General features: G+C 35.6%; 1 protein-coding gene across 7 annotated transcripts in view; it reads left to right on the top strand.

The window, feature by feature from the left end:
• Positions 1–14,357, top strand: part of LOC121327880 (CRACD-like protein) — a 38,674-nt gene that overhangs the window by 5,722 nt on the left and 18,595 nt on the right. For 3 of the 7 annotated variants that reach the window (XM_041272186.1, XM_041272181.1, XM_041272180.1), the window contains exon 1: positions 7,371–9,600. The exons of 2 other annotated variants lie outside the window; for them this stretch is intronic. Coding sequence is in view for 2 of the 5 variants with exons in the window: in XM_041272181.1 (XP_041128115.1) it covers positions 9,577–9,600 (24 nt within the window). In the remaining 3 variants the exon portion in view is untranslated. Of the gene's footprint in view, positions 1–3,557; positions 3,702–7,370; positions 9,601–14,357 lie in introns of those variants that run through there. 2 more of the 7 variants (XM_041272184.1, XM_041272182.1) reach the window with 1 other exon arrangement.

Below are 14,357 nucleotides of genomic sequence, written 5' to 3'. Positions count from 1 at the left end.
TTCAGCAGTAGATGTAAGTAATGTCATAGTGTATTGAGTTTATTTAACATTACTAGATTTAATATTTCATTCCAATTTTATGAGTATTGTGGTTGGTATCCTACGGTATGAGCATATTTTATGTATTTATTTATTTATTTAGGTAGTGTGTGTCACATGACCGTTGTAAGCTACAGCACCAGTAAGGTTCAGGAAGTTCTGGTGCCTATTGCTTGCTTTAAAAATATTTGCAAAGTACATGCATGTGTTTTTGATAGTTTAAATATTTTAAATTTATTGTACATTGTCGACTTTCTCCCTCGGGAAATGTGTTGTTGACAAGGAACCCGTTCATTACTTCTCAGTCATAAACGTGCACACAGCTGCACGGTAAGTGAAAATAAATGATGAATTAGTGTATTTATAACTACTATAGGTTCACATAAATACACACACAAAAAAATGAAATATCAGATGAGAAGAGGGATATTTATTTATTTATTCAGAAGATCCAGGGCAGGTTACAAAACTGCAGATTGCATTGACTTCATTTTAACACAGAGAGTACCGTGCCATATTTCAAATAGTTTTTTAGCTGGTTTTGGCTTCCATTGTAGCTAAAGACAGAGGATTCTCTTGCCTTAGGCATTGTCAGGTAGTAGTTTTTAGATCTGCCACATGTAGATCAATTAAATAAACGTCAGCAAGAGTACTGTAAATACCCACATAAAAAAAAAAAAAACATGAAAACACAAGTGATTTACAGGAATAGTGACATGAAAAAGCACCTGTTTCTTTAAAACTGTAAGAAACTTTTTTAGTGAGTATAGTTATTGCAATTTGCATGTAGTTACGTAGCAGTGAATTGTGTGTATGTTCGGAGACAAAGTGCTTGTCTGTTGAGATGCTGGGTAAGGTGTAGTGTAAGATTAACAGTTTTTGTGGTGGTGTCTAATTTTGAATTAGGGAATTTTATTAGGGACCACCTGGTTTATATTTCTGATAAGACACATTAAATACGTTTTTTTTTCATTAAAAATCCATTTGACAACGACCTTTCTTTTTCTAAAAACTGGAACTGAGAGTCGATTAAAATATAATCATAAGGCTGGTCTATCAATGCCAGTTTTGTGAAAGGAAACTCAATCAGGTTGCAGAACAGTAAAAGTATGTAATTAGTCTTCCAAGTAGTTGGCTGCTGGACAGAATTCTTCTACTTCTGCTCTGAGAGAGGCTATTCTTCCTGAGCTCTTTCTACCCAACAATGGCTGCAGTGTTACTTGGCTACTATTCATCAGCGTGAATCAGTGTGCTTGCATAGTTCATTCTGGACCTTCACGACCAGTGTTTGAGAGATTATTGGGACTATGAGATATGACTGGCATAGATAAATGGCTCTCTAGACATTTCTTTTTCCCCTTATATACCAGTGAATTTAAAATAAGCTTTGGTTGCACATGTATTTTAATTGTTTTATTTAGAGTGCATAATTATTTTACCACCACTTTTCTCCACAATTTTGAATAATTCTTTCCCCTCACCACAGCAATTCCCCACACAGCTCAGAAAAACTGAAGGTTCATTGTATGTCATCTCATCCCCCGACCAAACCAGCTTCCTCTTCTACATCCATGAACTCAAGGGTGGATGTCAGCGAGCTACGAGCCTCTAAAGGACAAAGGCCAGCCCTGCAGGTGTCCACCTGAGCTCACTGGGCGTCTAGCCTGTAGGGTCCCTTGCTCAATTAAAATTATAAGGAACTCATTTTTATACCTGCTGGAACTCTGGCACAAGTAGGTTGCTTACAGCAGTGGTGTTTATCTCGAATATTTTTGTAGTAATAAAAATAATCAAAAGAGAAAAAAAAGATGTATTGATAATATTTTGACGAATTGTTCTAACCCTATCAGTCTACACTGTTGGGGCACCAGTTTGGCTGTTGGTGTTATAGCCACTTTATATGGTTTTGTTTAAGAAGGAGGTACAGTAATAAGCTAAGTATCATAACTATCAAGCTTTACACTAGCAGTTTGTTTCAAAATGACTGTGGGGAAAACAACACTCAGGACAATTGCTGCATTCCCGGTATTCCATATTCTGCAGTATATAAAAATCCAGTGTAAAAACTGTTCTTGAGGCAAGGTGCTACTTGTATTAGAACAGTGCTTGGAGCAAGTTTTATATTTGAAAATAAATAGATGTGCAGGAGTCCTCGAGTGACTCACCTGGTAAAAGCACTGTAGTTTAAGTCTGGCATGTAGGTTTAGTCATTCAGCCAGGTGTGCGCAGATTCACTTCCTGGTTGTGCAAAGTCGCCAGTCTTCGCTGGGGATTCCGGAGCGTCGGATTGGCTCTGGTACTTCTGTGGGATAGTGTTGCAATTAGGAGCGATTTCCAGCTAAATCTTATTTAAATGTATTTACCATTAACTGCTTATTTAAATTAGTTTCAAAGTTTTACAATAGTTAGTGGTCATGTTTTTACCAGTACAATGGTCTTTTTGTCAATGAAAACTGTGTATTATTATTAATAATAATATAATAATATTAATATTAATAATAATATTATTATTAGTTAATTAAAAGTAATTTCCATTTTTTTTTTATATATATATATATATATATATATATATATATATATATATATATATATATATATATATATATATATATATATATATATATATATTTTTTTTTTTTTTTTTTTTTTTTAAATTGTAATACTGCCAGCATTTTAAAACCCTCTTTTGATTCAATGGTATGCACAATGTGGTAGCAGTCTGGCATTGTAAACATGAACTGCATAGATTTCATTTGTTAAGATAGATGTGATTTCACACCCATTTTTAAGTGCCAGCTGCCAGTTGTGTGGTCGGCAGCAAAGGTACTTACTCTAGTAAGTACATGTAGGCAACAAGTGACCCTATCCATTGCCTCCTTCTGAAGGCTACTGCGTAAGAACTCAGTGCTGAGTGCTGTGATATGCATCCAGCTGAAGCAGAGAGGATTAGTATGCTGCGCAGAAGTAGACAGGTCACGCTGTGTTTAAAAATTCACTGTGTATCTAAAGGGAGGGGTGATAAGTTCGTAAACAATGACATGCAAATAGCCCCTTTATGAAGAATGGTTGTTAAAAGCCTGAAAGCTGTTTTGTACTGTACCATACTAGAGCATCTCACATCAACACCGTATCCCTAGGTCTTTATCCACAAAGGTCTTTACTGCTGTTTTAAAACCCTTAATGTGGTTCACCCTGGTCTTTGACTGCTGTCAAATCCTTTACTTCATTGTGAAATACAGAAGAAAAAAAACACATTATAGCTGGGCTTCCAGGGTAACACCAAACTTAGCTAAGAATTCAGGTCAGAAACACAGTGTTTCCTAGCAACACATGGATAGCAGTGTTTTTTTTTCCCCCTTTCTCACTGGATCATCCAGCGGCAGAAATGGGATCATTTGGTGCACTGCTCAAAGCAAAGTGAATATTCTCCCCATTGAAGCTCTCTTGTATGGTGTCCATATCAATTCAGAATTCGCAAGGAACTTAACCAGCCTGCCTCCCTGCCGTTAACTTAACAGAATCTGTGTCGGGTCGGAACACTTTCCCACCTGGAGCCTGGCTACTCTTATACTTCAGATGCTGGGAAGCTGAGGGTTCTGTTCTGATAACAGAAGGCCCTGTGAGGAGCTGAAGCTGGGAGAACAAGGCATTGTTGACAACTGGTAAGCCTCCAGACTTTTTAATGAAAATGTAAAATTTGGTATGTACTTTTTAGTGGCTTTTTCAGTTCCTCCTTTTAGAATAGGATTTTCTGTGATTAATAAGTAATCTTAAAATGTGTGTTTCTCTCTATTTTGTATGTGATATACATTTTTTCCAATATGTAATATATATTTTTTACACTATGCTGTATGTTTCTATATCTTCTGAAAGATTCATGTTAAGGTTATTTTTTTTTCTCTTTCTCTGCTCTCTTAAATCCTAACGATCCTAAAGTGATCCATATACAATGTTATTAAGAGGGAGGATTATTTGTTGATGTTGGCTGTGGGAATTAATGCTTTTCCACTGTGTTTGCATGCTTTTATTCTAAAAGGAACTTGTATTCAAAGTACAGTAATAGAATAAAATAGAATTATAGTATCTACTGAAGTGTGCTATATTGGGCAAACACAAACGATATGTGAAAAGTACAGTATATTAGTGTTCTATAATGTTCAGAATCTGTGAACACTTTTACCAGCAGATTTTCCGGCACTGGTGTGTAAAATAGAAGAGTTAAAATATGGGTTCAGCAGAGGACAAGCCGAAAAGCAGTCTAACCAAAACAATTGTTCAGATTTGCCACTTGCCTTTAAGACTACTTTATTTAATGGAAAAAGGTTAATTGCAGATTGGAATTTGCTACCATCGTTATACAATTAAGAGTAATTTCGGAGTTTATTTTTATTGCTGTCAGTTTGTCATTTAGGTGACAAACTGAAATGTAATGATGATTATGCAGAATGATTTGAAACTGTAAAAACGTATAGCCTGTCATCACTTAGCTTATTTGAACAACTTGTATTTTATCAGCACAGTTATTTATATAACCTTTGAGAAACATCATCTAAAAATCATTTCACTGTAGCTTTGGAATTGATGGGGATTTACTATTGGAAGTTGTATTGCTTGGCTTTATGTGAGATGTTGGTGCATCATCATAGGTCATCACTAAGGATCGCTAACTGTACCCTTGAACCTAGTAAAGATGGTGATGACCACAGTGCTTAGCAGTGTTTGACAATGATGTTTGGTTTGGTTTTAAAATATAATTAACAAGCCTTTTGTGAAGAAAGTTTCCAGTTTGTTTGTTTGCATTTGTTCACATTCCCCTCCAAATCTGTTTGACACTCCAGTTCTGTTTGAGCTATGGAGGTATTCCCCCTGCTGCTAAGATTTAAAAGAAACGTGTATTGAGGTGTTTTTACAACTCAGCCTTATGTAAGAACAACTGTTAAAAAAATTGATGCATATCAATTGGAGCTTATTGTTCAGTTCACTATATATATATATATATATATATATATATATACACACACACACACACACACACACACACACACACACACACACACACACACACACACACAATCAAGATTTGAAAGAGCTGTTTTTAAAACTGAAGATACAATGGGTTAGATCTGTATTTGGTGTTTTCTTTAGTTCTGAAAAACTTTCTCAGTAGCTAGTGAATAGTAAATAGTGAATTTTGCAAACTGAGCCCAGTGAAGTCTGCACTAGGAGTCTCTCATGTTTCTTTTGTGTGAAGACAAACAGTAGTACTACCGAATGAATGTTTATACTCTAAAATAATGTATTAGAAATTGTGATTTTATCACAATTTTGTCATGAGGGACTGCTAGCGTGTCCACTGTGTGTCAGAAGCTTGTATACACAGTACAGTAGAAAAGTTATGAAAATGTTCCAAAAAAGAATATCAAATAATTTTGTATATTCTTAACGGCATCACCTTCTACAAACAGAGCATCAGAAATGCCGCTAACTAGGGGTGCTGCTTTGTTATTTAAAGAAAGCAGGGGTAAATACAAATACATATGAAGAGATGTTTCAGACACAAGTAAAGAGAGAGAGAAATAAAAATCCCGGGACACATCTCCAGGAGAGCGTATAGAGCCTATAAATAAATGTTTGGGATTCTCTATCAACCACAGAGTTGTAGTGAAATGTGTATATTTGTGTACACTCTTCCTACGTATTTTATTTTTTTATTTAGTGATTGATGTAAAACCATTATTTTTTTGTTCTTGTTGCATCTAAATAAACAAGTTAACCATTATTCGAACAAGGTGTAATTTTGATAGGAATGAGTGAAAGCAGCTGCTTACGATTGCACTTTTAATTTTAAATAGGCACAGATAGGCTGTCAACAAGTTCCCTTTTCATGAATTTGGCCCTGACTCACTATAAAATATGTATTATAATAATACCAGGTTAGAAAATTATTAAGAAAATCTTTTAAAAATCCTGTGTTTTATTTGAACCCCCTGTGTTATTTACATATAACAGTTCCTGTAACTGGATACGGATTCCCTGTCATGTCTCTGTGGAAGTGTATTTATCTCACAAAAAAGTATTCAACCTTCAATGCCAGTGAGGCATTTGTTGCCCATTTTACCCCAGTTATAACAACCATCAAGGCATTCTGCATTTATAGGAACAGGATAACATTTTGTGTGTCACTGCACTTGTGTCATCTTCCTTATTACAATATGTTGTTGTTTGTGACTATACTGTTCGTACAAGACTGTATGCTCATTGAAATCACTAAGACATTTTTAAAGAGTGGAAGATTATGTAAAAACACTGATTTTAAAAAGTACTAAATGAGTTTATGTACTATAGTAGTATAACTAACCATAAGAGACGTTTGAAAGATGACAATTATCTCGGCCCTTAGTTGTAACTACTGTAATTAGGAGCTTGGGGCTGATAACTATAAATAATTACGTTTTTAATTTTACGTATTACGTAACTGTCCACTGGGAATGTATCCTCTGTTTATCTATCACCGCAATTACATGGGTGAGTGATTCCCTACAGGTGGTTTCTTTGGAAATGTTTCTAATTACTAAAAAGCCAGAATATGTTTACTCTGTATGCAATTTCACTTGCTGAGACATGGAAAGACAAAACAAGGAGCTTAAGTGTGGACACAGAGTATTATAGTTATGAATATGTAATTATAGTTATGAATTTGTAATTATAGTTATGAACTTGTATTTATAGTTATGAACTTGTAATTCTCTCAGGTTCACTAAGCAGCTCATGTTGTTCCTAAAAGCAACATTGGAACAAGTGGATTGAAGTGACGCGGCAATGTGAAATAACGGCCTCACTGCCAGATGATAACAGGTTTAAACTGGGGAAGGGAATAGGCTGGTACGAGTTCTGTCTACTTGTACTCGAGTACTATGCTGTTTGAACTGCCCTCTGTAGCATGCTGGGTAATATTAGTGCTGGAATGTTTTATAGATGCCAAACATCAAACCATGGGTGTGTTGACAAAAAAAAAAAAAAAAAAAAAAAAAATCTTCACATTATTTTAATCATCCATTAAACAAAAAAAAAAAACTGAAATGAAGGCATTGAAAAAGACTTCTAGTTAAAACATTTGTCTTGAAGTTTTGTTTCTTTTATTATTTATAAATTAGTTAAGAAAATAATTAGTGATAAAAAAAGTTACCCTTAAATATTCTTCAATAAAACTGATAATTGAAAGAAAGAAAGAAAATTAGGTAACCCCCCCCCCCCCCCCCCCCCCCCCCCCAAAAAAAAAAAATCAATAATTTAATAAAATACAGTCAACAACCACAAAAAAACATTTTTTTTTGTGCTTAACATGTCAATGACCAAACATGGAATTGGTGAGTGATAGGTGGAGAATGATGCAGAGGAATATCACATCTTCAAAGTGTCTGGCAATACAAACAATGACCACAGCCATAGATAGAGAATTCTTAAAAAAATCCTTAAAAACAAAACTATTTCCTTTTTCAGGTGTAAAAGTGTCATTCATAACTAATGAAAGCTCCTGCTTTTGATGGCCTCTGAGGTCATTTTGAATATATTTAGCATCTCGCTCAAACATGCCCCAAATGTGTTGATGCTATCTTCCTAATTTGCATGTGGGCCTGAGAATCTGTTGTCTCATTAGGTGATGTTAGTAATCCTAGCAGCATGAAAGCATTATATAAATGTCTATTTGTTTTTAGTTGTTACTGTAAATGGAGTGCTAAAAAGAACAATGGAGGATATTAGGTCATGTTTTTGTCTTCTGCTCAGAAGAAATAAATATAAAGTTTGTGTCTTCATACAAATTCCCTGTATCCCAACTATACCATTGTATATTACTGTTCCTTTTCAAATTCCTTGTACCCCAACAGTACCACTGTACATTCTTGTTCCTTTTCAATTTTCCTGTACCCCACAATACCACTGTACATTCTTGTTCCTTTTCAATTTTCCTGTACCCCACAATACCACTGTACATTCGTGTTTCTTTTCAATTTCCCTGTACCCCACAGTACCACTGTACATTCGTGTTCCTTTTCAATTTCCTTGTACCCCACAGTACCACTGTACATCCGTGTTCCTTTTCAATTTCCCTGTACCCCACAGTACCACTGTATGTTCTTGTTTCTTTTCCTCACCTGCAGACAGGTGGATGGTGTTTGAAATACTGTTCACTTCAATACATGCTTTATATTTTATCCAAATCTATTTTTACATGAAACAGCAATATAAAGGTACACCACTGTTTCAAAACAAACTAAAGGACTATATTTCAACTAGATTTAAGAGATTACCACTTTGCACCCTAATGTGGCTCCTTTATTTTTCTACAGGGTTAACACAATTGAACACTTTGTACAGGCATGAAACAATGATCTACCACCACTCCTTTGGAGAGGTTTAAGGTTATGAGTTTGCTTAAATGTTGTAAGCTTCAAACCCCATGGGCCAGAAAACCTTCCTTTCACTGCTGAAGATGGCCCGATCAGGCAAGCTGAGTTAATATCCAGACTCATTCTAATCTCAAGTGCTGGACCTCAGACTTGTCACACTGGAGTGCAGACGGTTGATGCAATACATTGCAATACCCACATGATGATTTTAAATCTACAGAAATATCACCCACTGATATTGAAGCTATTGAGAAAGGCTTGTTGAAATGTCAAAAAGAATTACTAATTACTATCTAGTATCTCTACTGATATACTAGAAAGACTGCTTTAATATGTCTTTAATGTACAGTATTTTAAAAAAATACAAACTGTTGCCTGAAAATGCTGCCTTTAACCCCTAAAATAACAGGCATTTACTTGTCATAAACATTTGTCTGAAAAAGTCATTTAAATTAATACGATTTTCTTTTTGCAAACCTTTGGCAGTTTGGAGAAGTCAGTAAAGAGTTAAGCTGGAGATGGAAGTTTGCTGGGCGAGATACTGTGCTGTATTTCCCTTGATCTGCAGCACTGAAATCCTCAGCAAATGCACACAATGTATAACCTAAATCATTTTTAAAAGGTGTCGATTCAAGGTTCTGGATCTCGTTTCCTGAAATAAAATTATTTTAAGTGCACTGTGTTACTAGTTTTATGAGGGACACTGTTGCAACATCAAAGGGCAGCAGTTCTATGCAGTGCAATGCAAACAGTGCAATCCATGAAAACTGTTAAGTAGTTCGGCTCACGTGACAGATACCATTATCGTCACACTAAGAGCAGGAAGCACGGAATCTGCTTACCAAACAGTCAGTGTTCACTGAACTGTTCATCACTTCGGCTTCTTGTAGTTAAAGGCAGCATCTCTGAGAGCGAGAGTGGACGTGCTAACTGTGTCACATTTTTTACTTCCACTTGTATCTCCAGCCGGCATTGTTTAATCTGCACATTAGCATAATTACAGAGGAACACAATTACAGAGGAATGCAGGGATCAATGTATGCAAAATTTTTGCTGAGAATGGAGCACACTGTGTAATCCAGTCTGCCTTCTACAGAAACCTCTTAGACAAGAATGAGAAGGGAATTGGATGGCTTATCACCAGGTACTCAAGGTGAGGACATATATTTTGCTGTGGTAACAGAGGGAAAAGTCAGGTGAATTAATACATTAGGTAGATTAATTAATGTGTTTAAATGGGAGAATGTGTTGGTAGTTCTATGTTACAATATTTACTGCCTAAATATTTACAGTAATTGATATGAGCAAGATTCCCATCTCACAAGGTGTTTATCTTGTTTGACCTACATTTATTTTTTGTGCTTTACTGTATGGGATATTAGGTAGGGCTATACGTTGCTGTGTTATGAATTAACAAAGCACTGTTTGTAGGGAAAAATGGTACATCTGAGTTTATTTTTAAACCTTAAATACAATTGTCAGTTGTATTTTCTGTGGTGTGACCATATTTATTCAACATACAGTACATATAATTAGATAGTTCTTAGTCACTCCTTGTCACTACTAATAATTGTTTTCCAGTAATTGGTTGATAGAATGAATTGGTTAATAAAAGTGACAGTTTGTAAAAGATCCCTGCACATCCATACAATAAGTGACAGGTGCATGGCAAAGCATAGTTAATGTTCTTTTAATCTAAAACAAAACATTTTGAATGCCATCACAATTTACTGTTAACCATACTTGCTTCATATTATCCATCTCTGAACTGTTGTTGATCTGGAACAGTACCTTTGTAGACTTCTAGTGTGTTTATGTTCCTTAAAGGTAGTTTTAGCGAAAGGCTCCTATTTTTTCTCCCTCTTTGATACCTTCTTTAAATAGGTATGCTCCTGACATTCCCTGCAACAGCAGGAGGGTATTATCTGCATACTCTGCTGCAGCTCAGGAAACAACTCCCACCTCCCTTAGTTTTAGGTTATACTGATAGTCTTTAACAGGAAATACCAGTGCCTATGAATTGGATAGCTTTTTATCATGGGTTTATAAGGTTCTATATTTCTGAAATATGTCCAAATATAATTAAAAACCAAATCCGAAGCTAATATAAAAGGACTATCCTAGGGGGAAAAAATGCAGTTAAATACAGTTGCAAATTAATTGTTCATGAAAAACTTGTAGTGAAGGTCATTTTAACCTGTTCACATAGCAGATATTCATTAAAACACACAGAACTTTATGTAGCTGTTGTGTTTGATCTCAGATGAAAGGGTTAAAATGCTGCTGACGTCTGTGACAGCTTGGATAGGTGTACTTGTTAGTGATATCTGATACACTCTTAAGTACTGAACTACCTTTGAAAGCATTTGGTGTTGCTGTATAAGGGAAAATGTGAACTGTGAGATGATTCCTTTTTAACTAGATTTCAAGAGCTGATATATAAGTAACCAAAAGTAGAAATGATCCTTGAAAATGCACGCCAGTTAAAAAGCACCTCTCTAAGGACTCTGTTTACAGTCTACTAGTCTTAAAGAATAGGTAGCGGGGTTCCGAAAAATATGGTGTTATATATCCCCACATGTTTAAATAACGTACCTGCAGTTTTTCTTTTCATTGTTAGCATCCTGGCAACTTTTTACACTTATAACGTTAAACTCTGTTTTTTTTTTTTTTATTATTTAGTAGTCAGCAATTGTTTTTTTTTAATCATTTTCTCCCCAATTTGGAATAGCCAATTATTTTTAGGCCCACCATGCAGCCACCTCAGAGCTGCAGCGTCGGAGGACAGTGCAGCTCTGGACAGCTTACAGGCAAGCCCGCAGGAGCCAGGCCAGACTTCAGTGGTCACTTGTCCGCTGTGAGCCAAGGATACCCTGACCCCCCCCCCAGTGTCGGCAACCGGCAGTGAATCCAGGCTATAGGGCACATCCTGCATACCACGCGGAGCATCATTACCTGATGCCACTTGGGAGCCCCTTACTCTGAGAATGTTTCTTTTTTCTTTTTTTTTTTTTTTAAATAAATGTAGTCATCTCCAATTTTGTCTGCCTAGTTATTATCTGTATCCTTGGCTCACTGCTTGCAACCCCCCCCCCCCCCCCCCCCAACGCCTGCAGCATTGAAAAGTATGGTCCTACAATTCTTTAATTTGATCAAATAAATAAATACAATGTCCTTGTAATATCTCTATTGCCCCTAAGACTACTTCTCTTATCATGAAATACTTCTAAGAATTCATATTAAATGTTGATTTTTGCTGCTTGCTGAGTTCTAAAGTTTAAAGTTTTATGAATCTGACATTTTGTGTTTTATACCTACTGCACAGGGTACAAGTTATAATTGCCCACACATTTCTATTCTATTAACATGAGCAAAGCATGGTTACCACAAGTAAAATGCCAAGGTTGTCATAATCAAGCATTCCTTTCCACAAATAATCATTGAGTTCACTAGTGGAAAGACTGAATGCAAGACAGAAAGGAATCTCCCCACCTCCCAACCTTTAATCTGTGAGGATTTGTGCTCATTCTTTTATAAAGAGCTTAGCTGCTAGAAGGGGAATTTATTTTGACAACAAGAGCCGCTACAGCCCCAGGACATTATTGGTAGAGAGAAAATATACATTCAGACAGCACAGAAAAAAATACATGGTTTTATATTAAAAGTGGTCAACCCAAAATGTTAGTTTGAGGACAGTTATTTTACCCCCATTTCTCTGTGTCCCTCCCAACAACAACACTCCACTCTTTTAACACCCAGGATTTTGAATGTCAGTCAATTTATTTTACATGTAGTTTTCTTTTAGGGAGAGAAGTTCTACTTCAGAACTGAAATGACCTAATTAATGCGAGTATCTTTTCTGTCAGTGTTCCAATTTGACCTTGCAGTACTACTGATACTGTTCTCCTTTCATAAACTGGGTTTACAAGAAGATTTCAGATTGTGTTAAAGTGCAGCCTTGCCTAATTTGGCCACTGGGATAAAAAAAAAAAAAAAGCGAGGAAAAAAACAACAACCCTCAAGAGTATGTGTATAGATTCAAGGAGTTTACAGCTTGCTAAAAGCGTTCCAAAAATAAAACCCAGGAAGAGTGTTATACAGGAGGATAAATCGTTCATTGACAATATCACACAAAAAATACCAGTATTCCATTAGACAGCGCATCGTCCATCCATTTTTTCCGAAACATTTTTGACCGTGAATATACATATAATATATAAAGTTTAGAAGAGCACATTTTCTACACTACAAATCAGTAGCCTGCAGCTACTTCTTGCTTATAAGAAGTGTGATAGAGATAATTTTGAGTTTCTAAACTGCAAGTAAACCAAGGCAAAGTGTCTTTAAATAATTAAGTTCCTGTGCCTAGTGGTCCACCACTTTAATTTTAATTCCACAAAAACACAAGTTTCTAGTTGATATATACTGTACCATGGAAAGCAATAAGCAAGCCTTCAATATGGACCCTCTTCGTTGTATGTAGACTGGTGTGCGTTAAGAACTGCTGCATAGGTTTAATTCTTTGTTTTTGCTCAATTTAATCTGAAAGCAGGGTTTCATTAAAGAACAGTGACACTTGATGTGTGGAAAACGAATGGATTGAGGAAAAAAACCACAACTAAAACCAAAGATTTTATTTTGGGACTGTCTATATTAAGTGTACAGTTTATTCTTAATTGATACCTGTAATACAGTATATATAAGCACAATTTAAAGTATGATTGGTCCTACTAACTATTCTACTCAAATGAAACTGCTCAGTTATGTGCACAATGTCGGTGCACACAACACACTGGGTGAGAGTTATAGTAAATAAGCCTATAGTAAAGATACATCACGTTGATGCATCACTCATGGTCCAACACTTTTTAAATTGTTCTCTATAACTAAAAGGCAATAACAAGGTATGCTTATAATCAACCCATCTATAGATCAAGGAGGTTATGTGAAACTATATGCACACACACACACACACACACATATATATATATATATATATATATATATATATATATGCATGTGTGTGTGTGTGTGTGTGTGTGTGTATGTATATATATATATATATATATATATATATATATATATATATATATATATATATATATATATATATAGTTTCACATAACCTGCTTGATAACTTAGCAGGTGTATTTTTACCTCCATAATAATTGAGTATGGAATGTCCATATTTTAAAACTGCTTTGACTTGCTTTACAATACACTTTTACCCACTCTGTGATATTTTATGTTCCATTACAAACAACCACTGTTAAACTTCCCCAATCCCAACAGAAATGATGGGCAACTGTGCTTCTGAGGCAGCTTCTGATACTCTAACCAATTTTCTGTTCATTTCTGATACACGCTAATGGAGCTTAAACACCTTTATTGGGAGAGTACATGGTATGAGGAGGTGTGCAGAGCAAAAGGGATAGTGCTGCTGTTTCGTTTTGCTTGCAAGTCTCGCTTTTCTCACCCATTCTCATTTACTGTATCCCCTACATAAAGCTTCCCCCAATCAATACACATGCAAACGTGCATTAATTGAAACCTTTTGTGTGGACACACATTTCAAACATAGAGTAACCAATACAAATTACATATTTAATGTCCTACAAATATTTAAAAAAATGATTTCTGGTTGCTTCTCTACATTTTTCTAACTTTACTATTTTTAAAAGACTCAATGCTGTTTTATTTTTTCAGCAGGAATGATTGTGCTTCTTAGCACTTTCAAGAACTCGATAAAAAAGCTAAGCATGATAGCAACAACGACGGTGTCAGCGTATTGATGTTTTAAAAAGGTGTGTTGTGTCTCATTGGCTGACTCCCCTTGAAACCAGTGTCGTCAGGGTATTTGCTGGTTCCCACCTGGCGTCTGTGTGGCAGGAAGTGTTTAGAGAAACACAG

Source organism: Polyodon spathula, chromosome 15 (genome assembly GCF_017654505.1).
Source record: "Polyodon spathula isolate WHYD16114869_AA chromosome 15, ASM1765450v1, whole genome shotgun sequence".
Lineage (NCBI taxonomy): Eukaryota > Metazoa > Chordata > Actinopteri > Acipenseriformes > Polyodontidae > Polyodon > Polyodon spathula.
The sequence above is the reverse complement of the archived record's forward strand: the minus strand, read 5'-3'. Positions and strand labels throughout refer to the sequence as shown.